Source organism: Rissa tridactyla, chromosome 6 (genome assembly GCF_028500815.1).
Source record: "Rissa tridactyla isolate bRisTri1 chromosome 6, bRisTri1.patW.cur.20221130, whole genome shotgun sequence".
In the NCBI taxonomy this organism is placed as follows: Eukaryota; Metazoa; Chordata; class Aves; order Charadriiformes; family Laridae; genus Rissa; species Rissa tridactyla.
In genome coordinates, this window is record NC_071471.1 from 47,035,691 (window position 1) to 47,061,400 (window position 25,710).

Consider the following 25,710-nt stretch of genomic DNA (forward strand, 5'->3'; position numbering starts at 1 on the left):
CGCGCAGGCGCATAGTTGGCCATTCGCTGCCGCGTGCAGCCTGGCTGGTCACTGAGGGCCGGTTGCTGAGGGGTTACTGCTTGGTCCCTCGTTTCCTCCCCGCTACCCCTGGGCCCTCTCCTCCTCCCCCGCCGCCGCCGCCATGGTGAAGGAGCAGTTCAGGGAGACGGATGTGGCCAAGAAGATGTGAGTGTGGCGGTTGGGGCGGCATCCTGCCCGGCGGGGGGTTGGATCCCGGGCTGCTGCTGCGCCGGTCCCCCGCCGAGGGAGCCGGTGTTGTGACGGGGGTGGGCCCGGTGGCTGTGACGGCGAGCAACAGAAATCCCAGTGGGTGGCACAAGCGCTATGAAACGAACGGGAAGGAACTTAGTGCGCTGGGGATGAGGGTGGCTAGCGTTACGGCTGTCCCCTTTTCGAAGCGCCAGGCCCAGGCTGCTGGCAGGTCGCTGGACGTGTGAACACCTGCAAGGCTGCCCGAGAACATCGATAAATCTACCAGATATCAGCCCCCAACTTCCTGCAAAACAACTCTATTTTGTATTGTTACCCCAAAAGAGCCTGCTCCAGTTATGTAGGGAATCAACTTAGCCTCCTCTGTGTTGCTTTTAAATACATATGTGTGTGCATGCCTGTCCTTATAAGCATTTCTGCATATATATGTGCACATACATACATGTGAAATTTCCCGTTCTAGAAGCCACATCTGTTTTGGCATGAAATCTCCAGAAGAGATGCGCCAGCAAGCTCACATTCAAGTGGTTAGCAAAAACTTGTACAGTCAGGACAATCATCACTCTCCGCTGCAGTATGGAGTACTTGACCATCGTATGGTGAGAACCATTTTTTTTCTTTCCAAACTATCTTTGTAGAATTACTTGAAGTAGTTAAAGGTAAGTTGGGATGACTGAAATTTACAAAATATGTATGCAAATGCATCTCTGGTTGAATTGCATAGACTGTCACTTGCAGTGACAACTACTTTCTTTGTGCTTTTGGATGGTACAGGGAAGTATTCTCTTGAGGCAGGAGATAAGTTCTCTCTGCCTAGGTGTTGAGAGACCCGGAGACATCCATCTACAAAATACCACGTTGTAGATTAGCGGGCTGTAGATCAGCTGCAAAATCCATATGGGTTAATGTCACTGGTATCATCAAGGCCTGCGTGTGAAAGACACTTTTCTTAAGTTTTGGCGTGAATGTAGTGCTACTGACATGCTTCTGATGCTGGGGAAAAGGAGTAAGTGCTGTGGGTGTGTGTCAGGATAGCTGACTAGCTTAAGAACTGTTGTATTTTCTGTGTATTCAGTTGGTAACAGCTAAACTTTCTTCTGTGTTCTGTTCCTCCTAAAGGGAACTAGTGAAAAAGACCGCCCCTGTGAAACCTGTGGAAAAAACCTAGCTGATTGTTTAGGACATTATGGGTATATTGACTTAGAACTGCCCTGTTTTCATGTTGGATACTTTAAAGCTGTGATAGGCATCTTACAGGTAAACACATTTTTGATTTGTCGTCAGTTTCTGGTGTGTAAAAAGGAAATTATCCAAAAGGATTATGCTTGAAAGAGTAAATGAGAAGACCAAAATAAGCTTGTATTATAAATTTTATCTTTGTGTGTTTTGTAAAATAAATGTATTTAAATACCAGTCTTAGTGATGTAAATACATCTGTTTTATTTTAAGTAATCTCTGACTGATTAATGTAATCCATTATTTTTCTGTTATAGTTTGAATTAAGTGTATGTGGTATGACTTTCCTTTTAGGACATCACAGTAAACAAAAGCTCTATTTGTTTTATATTTGGAATTCTAAGATTCTACAGACCTTTGATAAGGATTCGCTTCACTAACTGTAAATTTTCTTTCCATATACTTTCTTTTGTGTATTGCAGCGTATGAATTGGTCTTTCAACCAATACCATCTTATTTCATTCAAAACACCTGCCCTCTCTTGAAGAACTGTAGTTAGAACTGTTACAGTAGACGTTACAACTCTGTCTGTTAAACAACTGTGGTTATATGCATTTATGTTTTAGATGATCTGTAAAACCTGTTGCCATATCATGCTCTCAGTGGAAGAAAAAAAACAGTTTTTGGATTACCTGAAGCGACCTGGCCTTACATATCTTCAGAAGAGAGGGCTAAAAAAGAAAGTGTCTGAAAAGTGCCGAAAGAAAAACACTTGTCCTTACTGTGGTGCCTTTAATGGTGAGTGTTGGCAGTTAGCGGTAGTTGTCTGCTGTGATGGGTTTTAATATGGTGGCTGTGATAGGTATCAAAATCTTGAATATCCTTGTTTGTTCCACAGCTAATGGGTGTTCTGTCTGGCCTTTATTAAGAATCAGGCAATTGCATTCTTAATGCCAAGCATGTGCTTGCTTACATCTCAGTTATGTGGATAGAGACATTGTCTTAGTTGCTTGTTTTGTTTCATGTGGTGTCTATTCATGGTAGTAACCAATATTTGATACTTGAACAATGGCAAAAAAACCCCATTTAACACGGTTTTAAAAATATTGGGAGCTATGGTCAGTGATCAATACCTTAACTTAGAAGTATTTGTAGACTTTAGTTATGATTGAACTTCGTTTTTTATTGGTTTTTTTTTGTTGTTGTTTGGTGGTTTTGTTGTTTTAAAAAAAATCCATGTTTATTTGCTTGCAGGAACTGTGAAGAAGTGTGGCTTGTTGAAAATAATACATGAAAAGTACAAGACCAATAAGAAAGTGGTAGATCCATTAGTATCTACTTTTCTCCAGTCCTTTGAAACTGCCATAGAACACAACAAAGAAGTAGAACCCTTGCTGGGAAGAGCTCAGGTGAATTTTATTATGACTTCAATTTTTCTGCTAGTTTTTGTGCTTGAAATAAAACTCCTTAAAGGTTTGCAAAAATGGTAAATTTTGTTTATTGATCTGCTCTGATACATAGCTCTCTGTCTGTATAGACAAGCCCATAGAAGCTCTGCATGTACATGTAGATTTACTGTAGCTCTGAAATTATTACAATACACAGAAATTTTTTTTTCTTCATAAGAACTTAATGTTGAGAAGGAAAGAGGAGACAATTATTAAATCTTTTGTCATTCAGCTTTGCATTGTGTGCAGTTTTGTTTTCTTCTGCTCTTTGAAAGCTGGGGAGATCCTGGGGTACACATTTAGATGGAAAAAGTAACGAATATCTGGAGTTTCTTATACTGCAGGAGTAGCCGTACTAAGAAGAGAGAAATTATTTAAAAAAAAAAGTCCAGAAAGTACTGTAATTCATGTTAATTCCTACTAAGAAAATTAATGCAATGTACCATAAGTTTGTTGTAAGAGGCTTATTGAGTTGCTTTGAGAAGTAACTATGAAATACTCTTAAAAAAAAAAAAAAAAAAAAAAATAACATGATGAGAAGTAAACACTAATGTATAAGGAAAAAAAAGAAAGGGAGGAAAATAGCAAGTTAGTACCTGAGATGCTGAAAGTATTAGTTCAGGATAAAATAGGGTAGTTTTGTTTTGCATACATAGTTCTTATCTGTTTGTCTTTTTAAAATGCTTTATTTTTGAACAACCAGTAAATGAGGGAAGAGGGGAAGCACTGAAACTTTTACATTATGCCTTTCTCCAACGTTTTTTGTAGGAAAACTTAAATCCTTTGGTAGTATTGAACCTCTTCAAAAGAATCCCAGCGGAAGATATCCCTCTGCTGCTTATGAACCCAGAAGCAGGTAAACCCTCAGATTTGATCCTCAGGCGACTCTTGGTGCCTCCACTGTGTATCAGGCCCTCTGTGGTGAGTGACTTGAAGTCTGGCACCAACGAAGATGACTTAACAATGAAACTGACAGAGATAATTTTCCTCAATGATGTAATAAAAAAGGTGCGTTATCCTTTAAGCTCTCAGAGACTGTTGCCTTCACAAAGATTTGGTTAGGATTGAATATAGCAAATGGTTTTACTTGTCTTACTAGTTACAATCAAGCGAGTGGTCTGTACTGTACTGCTACGTCATTTGGAATTTTATTGAAAAAAAATAGAGAAACTTGCTTCAAGTGGAGCTGGCTGACTGACTGATTGCAGGATAGGATCTGCTGCAGTTCTGCTGGTGGATCATGGGAAATGATTTTTCGTTTGTTCTGGTCCGTAAACTCTTCTCCCTCCACCCCTGACTATGAAACTTTTTGAGTGGTCACTTAACAACGAAAGCATTATACCTATTGTTTTTTGGGTTTGTTTTTATTCTCTTTTCATGTAGACGTTCCTCTTTTTTTACTACATCTTTGTCCTTTCTTTATTCCACTATCTGTTCTTAAGAAATCAGGCTTCAGCTAGCATGGTTATCAAGTGGAGACTAGAAGTAAATTTGACAATTTATCATTTGTTTAGAAGAACAGTTCTACCAGACTAATACTTCTCAAGCTTTTCAAAACTGGTCTTTTGTCAGGAAAACAAAATCAAGTGAGAGCTGACTCTCCCATGATTGAAAAATTGTCAACTACTGATGGTCTTCCTGGCTGCAAGGTTATATTAGCGTCACTTCAGTGGCTTGGGAAAAACACAATTTAAACAAATACATAGTGTTCTGACTATTTGTCCAAAGCCAGTGCTAGTCAAAAGAAATGTTTTTTCTGGGTTGTATTGTGAATGGTCTTATGCTATAGGAATATGCATCCTGTTATAAAGTTATTTTATTTATATTATTTTCAAAGAGTAGTACTTGTATCAGAAAAATTCTTTGCTAGTTTATTATGTGTTGTTATATTTATTTTCTGAACTGGATGACTATTTTGTTTAGCATAGGATATCAGGAGCTAAAACACAGATGATTATGGAAGACTGGGACTTTCTTCAACTGCAGTGTGCCCTGTACATTAACAGTGAGCTCTCAGGAATTCCTCTCAACATGGCACCTAAAAAATGGACCAGAGGTTTTGTTCAGAGACTTAAGGGAAAGCAAGGTTTGTCTAGAAAGCTGTCTTTAATTATTTTTTTTTTTCATTAAGCCACAGATATTTGCTGTTCCAAAACATCTCTCTGCTACTGTTGTGTTGTGCTTCAGTGATGTACCTGGAAAGATTTCCTAATGTGCTGTCTTAACATTTTGAAAACAACTTTTATATAACAGAGTTTTCACTTGCTTATTTCGCTAGGTCGGTTTAGAGGCAATCTGTCTGGAAAACGAGTGGATTTCTCTGGCAGAACAGTCATTTCTCCTGACCCTAACTTAAGAATAGATGAAGTAGCAGTGCCTATTCATGTTGCTAAAATACTAACTTTTCCTGAAAAGGTAAGTAGTGTAGAACCAAAACCTTTTCTATGTTGTGTTGTTTGGTGTTTGGTTTTTTTTTTTTTTTACCAGATATCAGTGTTGTCCTTCTTTATAGCCTTACTGTAAAAGACAGTGAATGTATTGCTTTTATGTTCAAAATGTCATTCAGTGATACTTTGCCAGTTCTGTTGCTACTGGTAAATGAACAGTGTACTATCAGACATATGCAAGTACTGGGAAGGCATATGGTGTAAGAAGTTGACATATCAAGAGAGGAGAGTTTTGCTTGATTTTTTTTTTTTTTTTTTTTTTTTTTTTTTAATTCATACATAGCTTTATTTGTTGGTCTATCTGTCTAAGGAGTGGTTGGGTCTTTTTATTTCTGAATTGACTTCTCAGATTTTTAATTTAATTTCACTCTGATGTTGTGCTCTAAGAGTGGCTTGCATTTTCCTTCTCTGTTCCTTCCTGCCTGTTCCCTTTAGCAGCTGGAGGCTGTGAGGGGGATTGTCAGTTGAGGCTAAAACACAGTTGTGTTGAAAACACAAAAGCCACCAGCATAAACAAGAGGTCCTGAAATGTGTTCCATTTGTTTCTGATTGAAGTCTTTATGCAACAGGTGAACAAAGCTAATATTGATTTTATGAGGAAACTTGTTCGTAACGGTCCTGATGTTCATCCTGGAGCCAACTTCATACAGCAAAGGCACACACAGATGAAAAGGTATCATGCTTATCTGTAATCATTCACTTCTTATCTCTCCCCATCAACTTGTTCTTACTGCTGTGTAAAAACAGTTACATCTTACAGGGATTAAAATTTATTTTTAGAATCTTTCATAAAGGGCAGCAACAAAGAAATTGTCTTGAACCCCTCAGGTTTAGCATACAATTTCTTTTTAGATAATCTGTTGGATTTAAACTTAAGTGTACATACGAATGATAGTGAACTGCAATTAGAGATATATGTATTTATTTTTTTAATGACTGAGTATCTCTCATTTGGAATAGAGGGTGTAGTACAGAGATAAATGAAAACAGACACTTTTGGGCATGTTGTACTCGCTGTTTTCATGGGAGACCTAATCTGCAGTCAGTTTATGGGCAGTAAGAAGTGATGGTATATGGTGTATATATATATATTTCCTATACTCTCTGATACAATTGAAGCAAATTCTTTGGTTTTGTAAATACTTTTTTCTTACTTGTTTTACTAATAGCTGTAGCTTTAACTAATGTCACTTCATTATTTAAAATAACAGCAGGGATGATGTTTAATGATGTAATCCACACCACTCTTGTTTTATAGTTATTGTGATACGAATACTCCAAGATTTAATGGAAGTACTTGCAGTATAAACACAGAATTTATTTTCAGTTGTCTTTACATCTCTGACTTTGTTTCTTCTGGCTCCATTGTTACGTGTTACTATAAGGTTTTTGAAATATGGAAACCGAGAAAAAATGGCCCAGGAACTGAAGTTTGGTGATATCGTGGAGCGACATCTTATAGATGGTGACATAGTCCTCTTCAATCGACAGCCCTCTCTTCATAAGCTGAGCATCATGGCTCACATTGTAAGTGTGCACACAGCCTTACATACAGGTAGCGCATCCCTGAATATTAGGTGGTTTACCTTTGCTGATGTTTATCTCTTGCGCACACAAAAATAAACAGCTGCTTCTGAAACACTGCACGGGCATGAGCATGAATACAGCGCAGTTGTGCCTTTGCATGGGAATTGATGTGTGACTAGACAGTATGCTGTCTGGACAATTCTGTTAATAGCCATAATTGACCTCGGCATCTATTCTTGCCTAAGCATTTCATTTTTGTAGAGTTGATGTGATCTCTACAAAGCATGCTGTTTTCTGTGCTTTGTATAAGTTCTTAATAATTTGAGTTACTAGCTACACTTGTGTAATATAACTGAGTACAGTTTTTATCAGTTCCTGGTTGTGTTAAATCCTATAATCAGAAATTTTGACTTATGCCTGTAATAAAAAGAAAGGATAAAGCCTACAAGGAAGCACTCGGGCATGACGTTTCATCTTTTAGTGTGCTTGAGTGCATGTGCATCACTTCTTTTCTTTTTTTTTTTTTTTTTTTTTTTCTTGCAGGCTAGAGTGAAACCTCATAGGACATTCAGATTTAATGAATGTGTCTGTACACCATACAATGCAGACTTTGATGGAGATGAGATGAACCTTCACCTTCCTCAGACAGAAGAAGCAAAAGCAGAAGCGCTTGTTTTAATGGGGGTATGTAGATAACTTTGGGGTTGATTTGACAGGTAGGCTGAGTCCTGTATTTCTTAACTTGCATGTGAAATATGAAATATTAGCAAGATTGATGGGTATGGATTATGTGCAACTGTGAAGCTGCCTGAAAACTCTGCAAAAGGGAATTTAGAATAAATTAGGACTGTTACGCAATGGTAGTCTAATAAACTTATATTTCACATGCGTGGAAGATTCAGTGGTTTTAAGTAAGTGGGTGTCATAAGTAACACTTCTGCCTGACTGTCCTTAGTGATTGCTGCCAAAATAGGGTGGCTCTGTTACGAAACAGATCTGTGCTTTGCTTTCTGGTCTGACAGCCAAGCAACTGCAGGCGGTCAGGCCAACTGGAAATGAGGCAGCAATAGCGTGCTTGTACTGGAGAAGGCAGTTTACCGGAGAAGGCAGGAGACAGTAGGCTCTTAGGGCAGGGGAAAAAGGGAGAAGGGAGGGTAGATAAAGAGGGATCTGATGGTTGCAGGCATCCATCTGTGGTGTGGAAGTAGAGTCAGTAGCAACAATCTGAGGATTTTCCAGTACATTGCTGCTTCTGTGTGACTGAATGCTGGTGCTACTTCAGATGTACCAACACAACTGTTGGGTGCAGCATGTGTTGGCTTGCTGAAATGGTTTGGGAGCTTAAAAAGAAAACTTCTCCCCCCATGTGTGGGCCTGTGAACAGTTCAGGCAAAATTGTGCTGCACAGGTGGGGATGATTTACTAGAGCAGTAGTCTGAGTAAGGCATAAGAAGATGGGGCTAGTGGAAGTGGCTAGCTTGATTATTACATGTCAGTAGGGACCACACAACTTGCAATATTTCACTAGCTCTCTGTAGTGAGCACAACCTCTTTTGTACCTTCTTAGATTCTAAAAGCTAGTTTGTCTTCCTTTCCCTGCCCTGTTTGAACAGTAACTTACCAAACACATCAAGTTGATTGCAACCTCTGCTTTGGAAATAGAATATCCAATTTCCAGTAACTACTCTCAAATTATTCCTTAACCGTCAATAGATTTGCATGGACTGTGGTAAACTGAAACTTCTAGTTCCTTTTGTCTATCTTCTTGAAGACAGCTGTACTTTGATTTAGAATAAGCTTTAACCTTTTTTGCTAAAATAACTGTCTTAAGTTGTAAGTTTCTTTCTGAATAACAACTGACATAGCAATGTCTTCAAATGTGTATTTTTCTTGTTTCTTGTTATCATACAGACTAAAGCTAACTTGGTAACACCAAGAAATGGAGAACCTCTCATTGCTGCTATTCAGGATTTCCTCACAGGTGTGTATATAAGCTTATTTTAGAGCTGTGTGATTTAACAGTTTTTCCTCCCCTATTTTTGAGAATTTTTCTATATTAATTAAAAAATTTCTCCTTTCACAAGTCAAAGTGACATTAGGAAAGTAAGGCCATTGTTAGTCTGAAGTATAATTATGTCCTTAGAATCTCTTCTGATACTGTCTACCTTTGTAGGTGCAATCGTTATTACCTTTGTGTATGTATTGTAGTATTTCTCTCTCAGAGATAATGAATGTTTGGGATCTTTGTATACATTAGGTAAACAATGTAAACTGCTTATGACTACGGTAGAGGAGTTGAATTTATTACTCAAAAATGAGTTTTAAACTACAGTAAGTACCTTCAAGTTTCCTTAATTCTTTGGGAAATGTCCGATGGACATAAGGAAGAAAGTGTACAAAAATTAATGCTGAGGCCGCCTTTTTACCTATGGAATGGAGTCTGATGGGAAGAATAGATTATAGAAATGCACTGGTTTTAATTTTCAGAAATTTGAGTCTGGAGCAATTAAAAAAAATAATCTGGGAAGGATTTGCAACTGCAGTGGTCTAAACTGTTGGAATTTTGCATAGTAAGTAGGTAACTAGTAGTATTAGAATGAAATAATTGACACTGAATATGCAATAGCTTGTAAAGTTTATCTCATTTTAGACTGTCACATTAATAATTTTTTACACTCTAGGTGCCTATCTTCTTACATTAAAAGATACCTTTTTTGATCGAGCCAAAGCCTGTCAAATTATTGCTTCTATCCTGGTTGGCAAGGATGAGAAGATTAAAGTTCGTCTTCCACCTCCAGCAATTCTGAAGGTGTGTCAAACTATTTTTTTTTTTTTAATGTTACTAAGACTTTCTCTGTTGTGTGTTCTTGACCCACGGTGATGCACAGCAGAGACAGTTCTTTTTTTCTCTGATGTTAGTTTTGTATGAAATTTTGTATTTGTAAAGTGCAAGGATCAGATTTCCAGGTCAAAGCTATGTGGAAGTTGTTTGATGGTTCCTGATGCTGAACAGTCAACCTTGCATGGTGTAGTCCATATGCAGGGTTCCTTCAGGGTTCAAACTTAGCTATCCAGCTACTTACTATCCTGCTACTGTGAGACAGGCCACTTGGCTATTGGTGGTCAGTAGAAGATACTTAAATAAGAAGTTCTTAGTAACCTCACTGTTATGGCCTGTGCAGACTAATACGGGGCTAGTGGAGAAACTTATTCCTGGGGTGCCCTCAAGTAATGTCTCAGCAGTTCTAGGTTTCAGTATCCCAAATCGAAGAGACGTTAAACCTGGGAAATAATATGCTTCAGTTGTTAACCTTGGCAATGTGTTAAAGAGGATGAGTGCTATGTGATTTGGTCTGTTTGTTTTTGTTTGGGGGTTGGTTTTTTTTGTTGCTGTTACATCACGTACACAAAATATTTATTATGAAGGGCAGAATATTTGTGTATTTGTCACAAACTTTGAAGAGAGCTATAGAATCATTTATTAGATTAGGGTCTGTTATTAATTCACATACATTTAAGGGTGTCTGTATGTGATTAATTTTGTATTTGAGGCAAACAGTATCGTTTGAAGAGAGTTTGGTATATTTTCGAATTTGTTAAATACTCACTAAATGTATGCATCTTTTCTTTTTTATATATACACTTTATTTAATTTCAAAACGATAACTGTAATATTAGGGAAATTCCAAAAGTGAAATTGAAATGGCAATGAATAATACTTATTTAAAGCAAGGTCAGAGCATTTATAGTCAATATCGAATGCGAATTTTGTAAATAGATAGAAACTTTTGCTAATAGCTAAGAGCAGTGATTCTTTGACTGCTTCTGTCACTCCAAGTGAATAATTTTAGTGCTAGCTGCAACAGTTACTTACATTTAACTACAGCTGAGGGAAGTACATAATTATATGAATCTTTAACCTCCTAAAAATTTAAACCAAAGACACTATATAAAGAAGGAATTATAAATGTTGCAACCACTTTGGGAAATGAAATGACTTTTTTTTTTTTAAATCAGAAAGGGAAACATGACAGTAAGAGGGAGCAATAGAGCATGTTTCTCTAAATGCATGCACATACCCTTATGTAAAAGATAAAAAGGCTGGTGGCTGAATGGTTATATCTATAAAAGTGCATAGTAGTTCCCTATTCAAAGGAATGCTACTATGCACTTCTACAAGTATACTTCAGCATAGAAAGGTTCTGTGTAGAAAACAATTTTACAATTAAATTCTTGCTTGCTATTTTACTGTAGTTGTAGCACAAACTCTGTAATCCTAATTCTTGTCCTTTTTTTTTCTCTAAGCCTGTAACACTCTGGACAGGAAAACAGGTTTTCAGCCTGATTCTCAAACCCAGTGATGATTGTCCCGTAAAAGCCAATCTACGAACCAAGGGCAAACAGTATTGTGGCAAAGGGGAAGACCTGTGTTACAATGACTCTTGTGAGTGATGCTTCTGAAGATGTGTTTCAGAAGCCTTCAAAGAAATCGTAGCTATTGTTTTGTTGATTTTGTTGCTGTTGAGCTCACTGTAGGAGGTAAAGCAGTACTTCACATAAGTATTCCTGAAATGAAAAATAAAATTATGCAGTTTTTCTCAAAAGTTGAAGTCATGCTGAACACCAAAGAGGAGACTTGGGTGTTTTCTTGTAATAAAGTTTCTTTTGTATGTTGCTAGACTTGTCATGATACTAAGGTAGTACTTGAAGGCGAGAAAGCGATAAAAGCAAAGAAGCTTAGGAAGTGGTTGTGTAGAGGGCAAATGGAAAAATTTAGTATCTTAAGTGGGCGTAGTGATACAGGGATTGAAAGTCAAACAGCGAAAGGAGTTAGGATATGTAGGGAAGACAGGAATCCCTAGGATATCAAACTTTCTGTATCCTTCCAGTTAGGGAAGTCAGAGTGGCAGATGGAATACAAAGCATCAGGGTTAAAGAGGCTGTAGGAGATGAGCAAGGCTTTGCTTATTATTAATTTAACATTCATGTGGTAACAGCTGGGAAAGAACTTGAGCAGGCAGGATTAGCTTGGCTCTTGCTGCTCAGAAGTGTGAGTTAAGGAACCAAGGGAAGAACCATTGATTTACAGTAATTCTGTCGTGTAATGTTGGTGTGAGAAAGAATTTGCCAATTAGGACAATCCACTCTACGCTAGACTGAGTGATTTCTTTAGAAGGTGGGACCACTCAGTGGTTGTGAAGTTGGTTATAAACACGGTGGCACAAGTTTTTTCAGCCTCTGAGGAATGTGGGGTGAACATTGCAACAAAGCAATCCTGTTCACACCCATGTGAACATAGGCCATCTTTGCTCCACAGTCTTTTCATTTTAGGAAGTATGGGAAGAATTTCCGAGTTCGACAATAGCAAGTGATACAGAAAACTTGGATTTTATTAGTGGCTCTGTTCAGGTCTCTGAAAAAACTTAATTTCTGAAGCAGCACTAATTCTCTTCAGAAATTTCTCTGCAAATTCTCCGAAGTCTCAAGAAATCCTGGTGTCATGTTTTGTTTGTATTTAATAAGTGATAGAGCAATGAATTCTGGTTCAAGTAGATGATTACCTAAATTCACATTGAAAATATTGAGCATAGAGTACAGTGTACAAGCATCTACAACATTCTGCATAAAATGATTTAAGTTGGATCCATCTAATATGCCAGTTATTCTTTGAAAGATGTATAATGAAGTTGAGGGTGAACATATATTGTACTGCTGTCATAGCAAATATGTCTGAAGTTCATGTACAGAAGATACTTTTTAATTGCTTGAAGATTCAGTGCCTTAAATGGAAGGTTCCTAATGAAGCAAAAGGAAGTCATCCAAAAGAGGCAGTGTGTACAGCCCTACAGGCAAGATGGATGTCTTTATCATGTGCTTGTAATTAAAGAGACATCTGAGTCCAATGTGTCTTTTGAATTTAAGCTCTGCCTCCAGAGGTGATTGAGTTGAATTGAATAGCAGAATCTTTGATTAAGAGAACTGTAACTTCAGTTCTGAAATTTTGTTGCTCTACTTTATAAACAAATAAATAACTTTGGTTTATCATGCATGATTGAGGACTTTATTTCTGGCAAGATAAGATTGATTGAAGACTTTATTCTGATTAATTAAGTTTATTTTTAGATTTTCAACAAACAGGATTATTCACAATGTTTCAGACAAGTGTTAAATTGGATACAGTTGCCTTTTTAAGGAGGAAGGGAAACACATTTTAACTTAAGTTGGTAAGGTCAGGTTGTAGCCTGTTCCCCTTACAGACTTATTCATGCGCTTCTACAGATATATTATATGTCTTTTGGTTTTGTTCTTTTCATGAGTAGATCTTTTATTTAAAAACCTACTCCATAACTGATTACTAGAGTTTAAGTAATTTTTTAGAAATTAATCAATTAAATCATTTTGCTTTTTTAATTCTAGATGTCACAATTCAAAACAGTGAGTTGATGAGTGGCAGTATGGACAAAGGAACCTTAGGTTCAGGATCCAAGAACAATATCTTCTACATCTTACTGAGAGACTGGGGACAGGTGGAAGCTGCAGATGCCATGTCACGACTAGCCAGACTTGCTCCTGTCTATCTTTGTAAGTAACAGGGGAAGTATGTTTCTGTGTAAAATAGCATCTTAAAGCAGAAATACAGACCAGTCAAGCTAGATTTTTTTCTTCAAATATCATGTACTATGTTTTAAAAAAGTAAGCTAGCTGTGAAGCTGATAGAAACAGTGAAACAACTGATTGTGCTTATGAAGTGCATATGATGGTCACGTGATGGGAGGAAAAAATAAAAGTTGCTGATGATAATATTTCTTCGGTTTAATTTGTAATTTGTTTTCTCTATATGAGTTTGAGCTATCAATATAATCTTTTCTGATTTTGTTTGGGTTTTTTTCCCAATAATAGCTAATCGTGGCTTTTCAATTGGAATTGGTGATGTAACCCCTGGGCAGGGCCTGCTAAAAGCTAAGTATGAGCTCCTGAATGCTGGCTATAAGAAGTGTGATGAGTATATTGAAGCTCTGAACACTGGCAAGCTACAGCAGCAGCCTGGTTGTACTGCAGAAGAGACACTAGAGGTAAATTTTTTAGTTTAAATGATTATGTATTTAGAATGGAGACTTAATGAATACATTCATGTAAATTTTGAAGTTCAAAGTTGTCTTCTGAAACCTAAAAATATGAGCAAATAGGGTCCCTAGGTACGCAGCTTTAGCTGAGTCTGTCTAGGCTTAACATGTAGATGCTTGTATGCATTTAAAAATGTTAGCTAAGTACTAAATAACTGAGATCCTTCTTCCCTCCTGACTCAATGTGTTGGGGTGACATATAAGAGAATAAAATTACATAGGTAACTGAAATGGGATTAATTGCGTTTATCGATATTTGTAAGTTAATAAAGAACAGTTAACAAAAAACTTAATCCAAGAAGCAAAACATTCCTTTAGTTACAGATCTGTTTATATGCAAGTGTTTTCTTGCCCCTTCCTGGGGCAGAAGTTAAGTGGACTTTGGTTATGCTGGGTTTTTTCTTTTTTCTGTAGAAATTTTGATGAAGAGCAGCAAATGTTGCCCAAAATCTTACGGACAGGGACTTTATGAAGAACACTCTCTTCATTGTCTTTAATGGTTTTACACGTTTGTTGTCTTGGCTAGTCAATGTCTAGTTTTTACCTTTAAAAAAAAAAAAAGTAGAAAGAACAAAGAGAAAAACCCCAACACAATAGCAACAAAAAACAATCAGAAAAGCCCACCCTGTGATAAGGTACTGCCACAGTTGTCCAGTTTGAAGTGTCACTCTGGATGAAAGAAGTATCTTGCAGTCTTTTCTACTCTTCCACTTTTCAGACACATGTGTATGTCCTAGAATGTTTTGGGTTTTTTGATGCAGTTATGTTCTTAACAATTGGAGGTATTAGCATTGTACTCTCTGAAAGCAGTCCAAAAATACTTACTTTTTTTTTTTTATGTAGCACAGGGAGTCTTAGACCTCAGTTCAGTGCTCGGTTTAGCTTAAGTTGGTGCTGCTGACAAAAGAGTTTGTCTTGTCCCTGGTTACCTCTGTCTTATCCCAATAAAGACTTTTATACAGCAAACTGGAAAGTTGTGTAAGTTAAAAGTTAAACTTCTTTTACCCAAAGCAAGGTCTAGGTTTCTTTCTCTTTGAATTCCCTTTGACTACTGAATAATGTATTGCTGGCAAGTGGTAGAGTACTGTTTGTGCATGGTATTTTTAATGAATGCTGAATCTTTGAAATCTTGGATTTCAGGCCTTAATCCTTAAAGAACTGTCTGTTATCAGAGACCACGCTGGCAGTGCTTGTCTCAGAGAACTGGACAAGAGCAACAGTCCCCTTATCATGGCTCTCTGTGGTTCTAAAGGTAGGGACATAGCTCAGCTTTGGAAGTAGATTGTTTGCTCCATCACTGTTCTCAAAATTACTTGTTCTGTCTTTACAGCTTATTTTAGACAGTCAGTTGTGCAAGTACTAAGTTCATGTCAGATAGATTTGAAGTGCCTCCTCTCAGTAAGTACAGGTTGGGCACAGTTAATTAAAATCAAGCTGATGTGCTAGTTTTTCTGTCTTTAAATTTTGAGTACAAGTTGAAAAAACATCCTCTAGGAACTTTAGATGTTCTTAAGACCTGAATTAATTAATCAGCAAAAAGTTTTTGGTTGCATTTCTGACCTCAAGTATCTGTATCACATGCAAAAATCAACTGGAAATAATATATTAAGAATTGGAACTAACATTTCAGCCATCTTCACTGCTTTGTTTCTGAAGGACCACCTGTGTAGTAAATATTTGTTTTATGCTTAAATTCTTATCTGAGCTTTCCTTTGTTTTCTGTGAGAATTTGAAGAAATCGCTTTAATCCTTAACTTTATTTATCCATCTCCAATAAATTGAGGAAAGCCTCATGGTGGCATTTTGTATTCCTAAAGAAATACTGAAATCGAAGAAGGAGGATATATTAAGTGTATAATTTGCAGTGGGGGGAGGCATTCGTTTGCAAACATGTTCAGCAAATACAACTTCTGAGTTAGTGACTTAATTCTGTGGGATTTAATTTGTTCTAGGAATCTTGGTAGGCACTGAACCCTTCATAAAAAAAAAAAATATTGTTAAAAAGTTTATTGAAGAAATTGTGAAGCAAAATTTGTAGTTTAGGATAATGGGTTGTATAAAACGCAATCCATAATACAAAACAGGATAATATATGGACTGTAGTCAAATAGTGGTGGCATGAATGTCTATGACCCAAAGAAAAAATTTTAAATGGAGTTGTTAGCTCTATATCATATGCGGACTGACAACTAAGTCAGCCTAAGTGCTGAACATAAATTTACAGGCCAAGTAACAGAAAAGCTTCTTTAACTGTTGCAATTCTAAGTGCGTTTTTTGCAAATTACGAAGCTAAATAATACATCTTCGTAGAAATGAAGATAGCTCATCAGAGGAGCACTGATATTTCTCATTTATGAGTGAGATGATTACTTTTTTCTTTCTTTTCAGGCTCCTTTATTAATATATCCCAGATGATTGCTTGTGTAGGTCAGCAGGCTATCAGTGGGTCCCGAGTTCCTGATGGATTTGAGAACAGATCTTTGCCTCACTTTGAGAAACATTCTAAGGTAATTCTGTATGATTACAATACACTGTAATGAAAAGTGAAACAAGTTGCCTTAAACCATTTTAAGAAGGATGCGTGATAGGATGTGTTGTCATGACATGGTGAAGGAAAAAAATTGCGTATGGTGAATGTAAGAAGTTTTGAATGTGATTTGGGAGTTAACGGTAGTGTTGTGAATGGCCTAGTTAGCTTGAATTTTTGTGGCTAAGCCTTGCTTAGACCTTTCTAATTTAGTAAAATAAAAGTAAGTCTGATGATACATTTTTGATTCTCTTCAGAGTCCTAAAAATAACTTTTTAAATTTCTCTCTTGCATTCTGTTTCACTGCACTAAGACTTTTCAGAAAAACTGCTGGGAGTGTGTTGGTGTCTTTAGACAGGTGAAACATGCCAGATAAACCGTTCTGGAGTCTGTTGGTTTTTTTCTTTTTCTGCTAAGACAGACAGATATCATGGGCTACTCTTAACATTCTGTGTTTGAGTTCTGTTCAACATGAAGCAGTAAGGAGTCGTCTTCTGTTACGGTTTGAGAAACCCACAATTTGTTGTTGCTTAGAGAATTATTTCATCATCTGATGACCCCTCCCTCACCTAAGAAGGGGAATCGGGGGAAAAAACAAGGAAACCTGAGGGTTGAAATATAAACAGATTTAATAGAATAAGACTAGATAATTAACATTAATAACACTAAAGAACCGATATTGATCCCAGTACCAATATAAAACATATGAGCATTATACTCAGCCAATTGTATCAGCATGAAGCTGTGCGCTCCCGGCAGTGGACAGCAAATGTCAGACACTGCGAGCGCGGCAGCTTCAGGAGGAAGGGAAGGGCTCAGGGGTCTGGCACCGGGGCAAGAAGTTCTCTGGATCACTGCCATCAAGGGGGAGAGAGAGAGCTTCGCAGCAAACTTGCTAATTTATATTGAATGTGAAATAATTCACATGGCATGAAATAATCCTGTTGGCCAGCTTGGGTGAAGTCCCCAGGTCTCACTCGTCCTCATCCCTGCACCTGGCTAGGCTCAAAAACACTGAGACCTTGAAACCCACGTACCGCAGCTGGCTATAAAGTAAATATTTTCACAAATTCAGATGCCAGAGTCTTCTAAAAGTGCAGTTTTCCCAAGCGTTAGAAGAGAAATTAGTCCTGTGTCGCTCAAACCAGGACAAGTTGTTAATACAAGTCAGTGAGATTCATTTTTTTAAGCTGCTGTCTGAAATCTAATGATCAGTAGAGAAATTTCTAGGTACCAGCTATTAATCTTGTTAGTGTGTTAGATAATTCAAGTGTCAGATGGTAGTCATGCCATTTGCATTTGACATTGAATGTCCAAATTTCAACTTCTGAGTTCTGTAACATAAAATCATTTCTTTCCTGAATAAATTAAAGAAAAAATACTTCATGGATTAGATAAGAAGGAAAAAGGTGAATTTTAACTCTAGCTTTCTTACTGATTTAGAAAGCACTGCCCCTTAAATAACAGCAAAAAGGGGTCTTCTAAGATGAACCTCTTTGTAGCCCATACATTGTTCTATGTGATCATGGAGGCAGTTTGGTGTTACTTGACTGCAACGGACACCTGCATAAAGTTCATTGGCAAGAACTCCTTTCAGAGGTGAGAGCAAACCATTCAAAAGAATGTTACATCCATACCTCCAGTCATACTTTTTCTGAATTCCTTAGTCTTCAGCACTGCAAATACCTTTTGCTATACTATTGCAAAGTGAACGTTTTTATTGCCCTTTCAATTTTTGTGACTTTGAGGGAGGCCAAAGAGTTAGAAGTTGTGTAGTGTTTGCAAGGAATAGCTAGAAGCAGGATAAGGCATGTAGTGTTTGCAAGGAACGGCTAGAAGCATGACAAGGCTTGTAGGAAAGTCAGTCTGTTGTTTTAGTTTGGGAGAACTAGGCAAGCCTTTATTCAAATCTAAAATACAAACATTGAACTTCAAAGCTAAAAGCAGCTGAGATGGTTGCTCTTTGTTTGTGTATGTATTGGCTAACTGTCTGAAAGGATTTAGATGACATACAATGTGTTTTTCTGTAATGTGACTACAGAGCATACATATGCATTTTAACCTTTTTTGCTCCACTCTTCTCTGTAGCTCCCAGCAGCAAAAGGCTTTGTTGCTAATAGCTTCTATTCTGGTTTGACTCCCACTGAATTTTTTTTTCATACAATGGCTGGTCGAGAAGGTCTGGTTGACACAGCTGTAAAGACAGCCGAAACTGGATATATGCAGGTAACTGTCAGTGGAGTGGGGGTTTTATCAGCCTTGCAAAAGGAGGATATTTCTTACATATTTGTTAAGGTGAGGGGTGGGGGAGAAGTGTGTACGTTATGTGTGTGTGTGTTTTTAATGTAACAGGGTAATTTATACCGTAAAATAAATTACTTCCCTCCAGTAGACAGGAGGTTTATAAAACAGACCTCAGGCAGTGGTACGATAACATGCTTGTATTAAGCTTTTTCCTCTTTAATATGGGTGGTAAAAGCCCTTGTTACATGGAATTATTGAGGACTACTTTCTATGTAGTGTGTGTTCCAAAAACCCACCTAAATGATGGAAATTGTGTGCATACATTATAACATAGAGTTGAGTTGTAAGTGCTTTTTCAGATATGGTGTTTCAAGAATGAGAAACAGAAAACACAAATCCCTGGTTTGGGCTACTTAAAAAATAGATTTTTCTGGATGACAGAAATATGGCTAAAGCTCCCTTTCAGTATCTGTACTCTTTAGGTAGCAAACCCCTTGGCCGTATAAACTTGGACTTCAGTTTCTGTAAGGTGTTAGTGTCTTTGTCTGTATTTCCTGTGAAAACAAAGCTTCCTCCAACAAAGCTTCTTGCTATTATAAGCAGTCTTAAGGCTTCAGTGAAAATACTTACGTAGCATTTTAACTACATAGACAAGCAGTAGAGAAGTTAATTTGGGGCTGGGGACATTTTGAGAGATAATACAAGTTACTCTACAAAAACGGAAATCAATTCTTGTTGGAATGGGTGACTAATTAGACCATTTGTCTCCCAAACTAACAGAATAATGTTTCCATATGTGTTAAGTATATACAAATATATGTAAATATAATAAGCAACCTGCAAAATATTTTTCCTTATCAACTTTCAGTCTACATGAATAAATTATAGCACTTGGACTGTGGAATTTAAAAAAAAAAAGAAAAAAATCTTAACACATATTTCACTATCATTTTCATCCTCAGTGAAAAAAAATTACCAATTTATATTCTTTAGTGAGCTAATTTAGTTTCATAGAATAACATCTTTCAAGTTAAAACGTTTTCAACCACTAATGCTTCAATGCTTCATAATGTGCTTTTTTTTTTTTTATTTTAAGGCAGAGGAAGGAAAATGGTAGTAAGGGAATTTCCCAATGTAATTTATTAACGTAAGACGAGTAGCTAACACCAGTACAAATATAGCACCTACTGGTTTTAATGGATGAGTTCTTTCGTTTTTATCAATGAAGATAATCGTTGACTGGTTTTGCTTCCATATGCGAAAAGTGTTGTATCGCTTGAGAAATAAACCTGATTGGAAGAACATGAATATTCTGTCAAAAAAAAAAAAAAAAAAAAAAAAACCCAAAACAAAAAAACAACACCACACACAAAAAAACCCCACAACAAATTCCTCAGACTATAATAGATTCTTGTGGCTTAGCGTTAAGTTTCCTATATGATGGAATTTCTAAATGTGGAGAATTGTGTTGTTGCTTTAAATTTTATTATTGTTGGTTTTCATGTTCTAGGGAATGTACAGTAAAGCCCTAGGGATAATGTATGACTTAAAATAGGTTTTCATGCCTGCTTATCACTGTGTCAGATTTTTCCTGAGTCCGGTTTTTATACTTTTTGTAATTCCAATCAATAGCTATTTTTAAAAGGATCCTATTTACTTTCCTTGCACTTTTGTTTTTTTTTTCCTTCAGAGGCGGCTGGTAAAGTCCCTTGAAGATCTTTGCTCACAGTATGATTTGACAGTCAGAAGTTCTACTGGTGATATTATACAGTTTATTTATGGAGGTGATGGCTTGGATCCTGCAGCCATGGAAGGGAAGGATGAACCACTGGAATTCAAGCGAGTTCTAGACAACATCAGAGTAAGAAATGCTGAAATCTTTGTTGGAAGTGTGAAGACTATTAAGCACGTAGGAGGAAGTAATAAATTATGGGGAGAATTGTTTCAGTTGAAGAACTTATTTTTAAGTTACCTTTTTGAATGGTCCTGGTCAGTCTTTCAGCATGTGTATGCTAGGAGTTATAGATATTTTTTACATTAGAACAGAGCAGCTAGGACCAAACTGTGTATAAGTTGTGAAAAATAGAATTTTCTTCTGTGCGTAGACATAGTTCTAGGGCCTAATACCCAGCTCAGTAGACAAATTACTACTGGCTTAGTTGGGTACCGGACTGAACTTATCACACAAAGTAATTCCTTATTAAATCACAGAATCATAGAATCTATCAAGACACGCGTATTCTTTCTGTTGGACTGTTTCTTAGGTCAGAGGCCTGATGTGTTGTTGAATAACTCTGGACATACTGTGATGTCTGGAGAATGGTATTGTTAGGCTTTGGTTTTGTGGTTTGTTTGTTGGTTGGTTAGTTGTTTTCCCCAACCTCCCCACCCATGACATAATACTGAAATGACTGTTCAGATTTATGTAATGTGAGTGTAATAAATTGATAGAATTAGAAATGTGTGAGTGTGTATACCTTCAGATTTACATAAGTAAATAGAAGTATATATGGACTTTGTTTCTTTTCACAACAGTCTGGTATTATATAGTAAAAAAAAAAACCACAAACAAACAAAAAAAACCAAACAAAAGAACAAACCACAAACTAAAGAAAGCTGTTAAGCAATGGTATGTGTCTATATTTTGTGTCTATACAGTTTTTGTGCCTATGTTTTACGTGAAGAAGTAATTTCTTTTTCTCTTAAGGCTGTATATCCATGCCGAAGTGAACCAGCCCTTAGTAAAAATGAATTGGTGTTAACATCTGAGTCCATCATGAAGAAGAATGAATTTCTTTGCTGCCGAGACAGTTTTCTGCAGGTAATTATCTCACTTCCTTATTGCACTGTGATTAACTTTTCCTTATAAATCAAGGAAATTAAGTAAAGGCTGTGTAGGAGCAATGGCTGAATTTTATGCATTAGTAGCAGGAGTTTGTTCAGTAATATATTTCTGTACACCTAGAAGGTGAGGAGGTAGGACTAGTAATTATAATTCTTATTACAGTAGTTGTTCATGTTCACCACAGCAACTTTAGAAATGAGAGAAAAATCTAGTCATTTTTGAGCAGAAGGTGCCACTGATCTGAGATACCTTGCTGGAATTTCTCTTCATAGCAAGACGGCATAGTAGTTATGTGCTTCCTCTGGGACATCATAAATGAAATAATGTTTATTGACTCTATGTAAGAAACCACTAGGACTGAGTGCCATACTCCGTTACACGTATGTTTTCATATTATCAACTTTCTGAATAACTGTTTTTACTCATTTTCTTGTTTTCCTGTAATAGAAATGCCAGCTATACGCTTATGCTTCTTTGCCTTGCTTTCCTATGATACTAACCCAGCAAAAAACTTCTGTCATACGAAGTGCTTTGCTGGACTGGGCTTATCTTCTGGGGAGTACTTACGTATCTTTTAAGGATGAGTGAATATTCACGTGACTGCTTGCACTTTGAATTGTAAAAGTCAATTTGTTTGAAAGAGCATTAAGCAATTTTAATATTTATGAGAGCAGCCATGCTTAAGACCACTTTGGGAGACAGTGATAAAAACTGTAGAATTAAGCTGCCTGTGGACACATGAAGCTGTTACCTTGATGAACCTCCTGATTACTGGCAGTGATGAGAACATCATGAATTTAATGGCCTGCTTTTGAAGGGTTTCTGTTTAATAGATCAGAGTGCTTCAGAGCAGAAGGTGACAAAACTAGTAAGCAGTTGTTCATAAACCTGATTTGCAATTCCGTTGCTAACGCAGAGTTGAAAAAATAAGTGTATCCATACTTGAAATATGTTGTAAATCTTAACTTCATCTCTGAAGGAAAAAAATATGCAATACACTAATATCAAAGTTTGGAGATGAAGCTGTTATTTGAGGTGTACATCTCTTTAATCGTATCAGGAAAATCTAAATAATTGCTATTAATTTCAGAAGCACAGATGTGGCTACATCACCTTAATGATAATTAGCTTAAATTAAGATTTTTAAGTTTTAGATACTGTTACATTTTCTTCTTTCCTTTTCTTTTTTTTTTTCTGTTCATCCTTGAAGGCATTAACTGAGACAGGTTATGAAAAATATAATGAGGTAATTGTAGCATGTGTGTGCACTGTGTGAGCATTAATGTCAGTGCTTTTTAGCTAAAGGTGTGTGTATAGTGCTGAAGTAATCGATTAGCATATATACATTACTGCTTGTTAAATTATAATGTAGATGTTCATCACGATAATTTACCCAATTCCTTTTTAACGGTGCAAACCACGACACATGAATTAATACCCATAGTTAAATTTGAGGTTTTGAAGAAGCTTTCTTTTAGTACACAACTTTCCTTTCTAAAACTCATTCTTTCAACCTTTAGGGATATTAGTATGTTTTTTCTAATGTTTTCCCATCCCTTCCTCCACTTTCCCATCCAGAACAGAGACATTTCTTCCGGCTGTTATTTTACTAGGAGGTTCCTATAATGAGCTTATCCGCTCTTGTCTAGAAAACAGTATGTCTAAATAGCCTTTTTCAAACAGACTAGCATTCATTCTGCCCTCGCTGGAGGGAGTTCAAGTGATGGAAAAGCAGATTGTTGGCTGGCACAGCTTCAATTGTGTTAATATTTTTAATGTATTTGAGTATATTAAGATACAGTTGAAGGGAAATCTTCATTTTCTTCTTAGTGAAACTAGGAAAAATCTTTAGAAACAGTGTCGCACTGAAGATGATAACTCCATAAAGACAGACAGGCTTGGCAGTGAGCTACAGTTTCTTTCTATTTGTAGCATAAATGAATCCATAGTTTGGATTAACTGCCAACAGAGAATTGAAAGTTGAGAGGAATAGGTAATTTCCTCTTCTAGTTCTTGTGCATGAATAAAACTTTTGACCAAGAAAAATAAATCTCTTCAGAGATTTCTTTCTCACTTTTCTTTTTTGGCTTTAGTACATGGAAATAATATATCATTCAAGTACTTTGTTTTCACAATTCAGAATGATACATAACAATTGATTTAATGTGTTGGAGATTTTTATTTTTTTAAAAAAAGTACTCTGGTATTTAGGGACTGTTAAAGAGGAAAAGCTGACAATAAATAGTTTGCCATAATGCTGTTTGCAGTCCGATGCCGTTTTGGTCTTAGGTCTGCCCTGTTGTGGCCTTTCTCCATGTGACCACATGACTAAATCTTCAGCCAGTATGACAACTTCTTTTGAGGAGTTGGTGGTGGTGTGGTTATTATTATTGTCCTTGGGTTTCTTCGGCATTCTGGTGGGAGAAGTTAGTCTTACACCTTCTGCCTTCTTCCCCTTCCACTCCTCCCTTTCTGCCCCTCCACAACAGAAACACCTTTCCAGATGGAGTTATTTTTAAAGTCTCTCCTTAATGTTTTTTCTACCTCTAAATCAAATGTTTTAGGTGATCTTCTGCAAATCCTTTTTTTTTTTAAATATCCTGCAATATTATTTCTTTTAATTTTATTATTAATTTGTAGTAAAAACATTATTTTTTCTAATACCTCATTATTACTTAACACTTATTTAGGAAATAAATCAAATTATCATTTTTATGCAAAAATTTCAGGGTCAAAAATCTTTAAAATGGCAAAATATTTTATTTGTGAATTAATATGACTTACTGCAGGGCAAAAAGGGCAGAAAGGTATGAACACATCCTGTTGTCATCCAAGTGGGGAAACAACTTGAAGCATCCGTTCTAGCAGCACACTTCTGTTGTCGGTTCTTGCATAGGCAGTCACTCGTATACTTAATCAATTTTACAAGTAATTTTCAGGGCCTGGCTGCTGTGGTGGTTGCAGGGAGTTCAGTACTGAGTGAAGAAGAGGTGATGTTATACAATTATCATCCTGGTTGTCAGGCAGGACTAATGGGGTGGAAAGTGTTTAAAAGAACTCTAAAATAATCAAAGTATTCACTCCTCTTAAATCATCGTTGAAGTAGATGGGAAGAATTTCCTCTTGGTTTTTGTTTATATTTTGGTTTTGATAGCCCTCACACTGAGTCCACGTTTATGAAAAGTTTAATCATGGACCTCTTATTTCATGAATTCTAGTGTAAATATCTATATCCAAAGTGTAATGCCTGAATAACATTTCATAGAAATGTTGGGTATTTTTCCAACAGTATTGTTTCAATTTATGTTCCAGTAAAGACTACTAGAACTACTTTTGGGTAAGCCTGCTAAGAGAGTGAAAGGCTTAGGTACTTAAGGACATGTTAAATGCAGTTATCTGCAAGACAGATAGACACAGCATAGAGAAGTTATTTGAACTATGTCAGGTACAGACTGACATGTATGTATCAATTTTGAGGGGTTTTTCCCCCAAAATAAAGTATGTCTTGAATCTCTGAAATCTATCCAGCAGGTGTCCTTTACATACTTCTTCTCTTGACACAGACTTTCCACTTGGACTTATTTTGAATACTGAGAAATGAGTGAGAATATGTTTGTGTCAGCATACACAGAAGATGAGAACTTTGAGATTATTTTTTTTAATTATAATTTTTTTGCTGGTAGAATCACTTTGAGTAAGTGGTGGGTAGGAAGGAAGGATTAGCCAAGGTCAAATCTCTTAAATTTTCAGTGTGTGCTCAGGAAGGATGCTTTTACTTAGCGTAGACCATATTCCTCATGTATCGCTACTAATTTGTAGTCACACAAGAGTGAATCTGGTTTGCTAGATTCTAGTGTATGTGTGTGTCTAAGTTTTGATGTTCCTCTCTTCATATTGTGCATTGTTAATTTATTATTGTAAACATTCTGTTTGGAGCTCTAAGCAGATAACTTACTGGTGAAGACTGTAATATGAAGACCATGTCTTTGCTCACTGTTGTTTTAATGTAATTTCAGGAAATTAAAAAATTCATCAAGGGTGTTTCTGAGAAGATTAAAAAAACTAGGGACAAGTATGGCATTAATGACAATGGCACAACAGAGGTAAATAATTTTGAGTGGGTAATTATGTAGTTATTTTA

The 25,710-nt window shown here is 36.6% G+C and overlaps 1 protein-coding gene across 2 annotated transcripts in view; it reads left to right on the forward strand.

Annotated features, from left to right (window-relative positions):
- The first annotated feature begins 6 nt into the window (after nt 1–6).
- POLR3A (RNA polymerase III subunit A) overlaps nt 7–25,710 on the forward strand; it is a 39,277-nt gene continuing 13,573 nt past the window's right edge. Inside the window, exons 1-23 of one of the 2 annotated variants that reach the window (XM_054205289.1) lie at nt 7–186; nt 695–830; nt 1,351–1,488; nt 2,034–2,205; nt 2,662–2,816; nt 3,624–3,863; nt 4,779–4,941; nt 5,134–5,270; nt 5,872–5,975; nt 6,688–6,829; nt 7,373–7,513; nt 8,741–8,810; nt 9,511–9,638; nt 11,135–11,273; nt 13,247–13,411; nt 13,730–13,902; nt 15,094–15,205; nt 16,342–16,460; nt 18,569–18,706; nt 20,415–20,585; nt 21,432–21,545; nt 22,780–22,815; nt 25,586–25,672. In XM_054205289.1, the coding sequence (XP_054061264.1) occupies nt 143–186; nt 695–830; nt 1,351–1,488; nt 2,034–2,205; nt 2,662–2,816; nt 3,624–3,863; nt 4,779–4,941; nt 5,134–5,270; nt 5,872–5,975; nt 6,688–6,829; nt 7,373–7,513; nt 8,741–8,810; nt 9,511–9,638; nt 11,135–11,273; nt 13,247–13,411; nt 13,730–13,902; nt 15,094–15,205; nt 16,342–16,460; nt 18,569–18,706; nt 20,415–20,585; nt 21,432–21,545; nt 22,780–22,815; nt 25,586–25,672 (3,024 nt within the window). In that variant the 5' untranslated portion in view covers nt 7–142. The remainder of the gene's footprint in view (nt 187–694; nt 831–1,350; nt 1,489–2,033; nt 2,206–2,661; nt 2,817–3,623; nt 3,864–4,778; nt 4,942–5,133; nt 5,271–5,871; nt 5,976–6,687; nt 6,830–7,372; nt 7,514–8,740; nt 8,811–9,510; nt 9,639–11,134; nt 11,274–13,246; nt 13,412–13,729; nt 13,903–15,093; nt 15,206–16,341; nt 16,461–18,568; nt 18,707–20,414; nt 20,586–21,431; nt 21,546–22,779; nt 22,816–25,585; nt 25,673–25,710) is intronic. The other variant, XM_054205290.1, reaches the window with a different exon arrangement.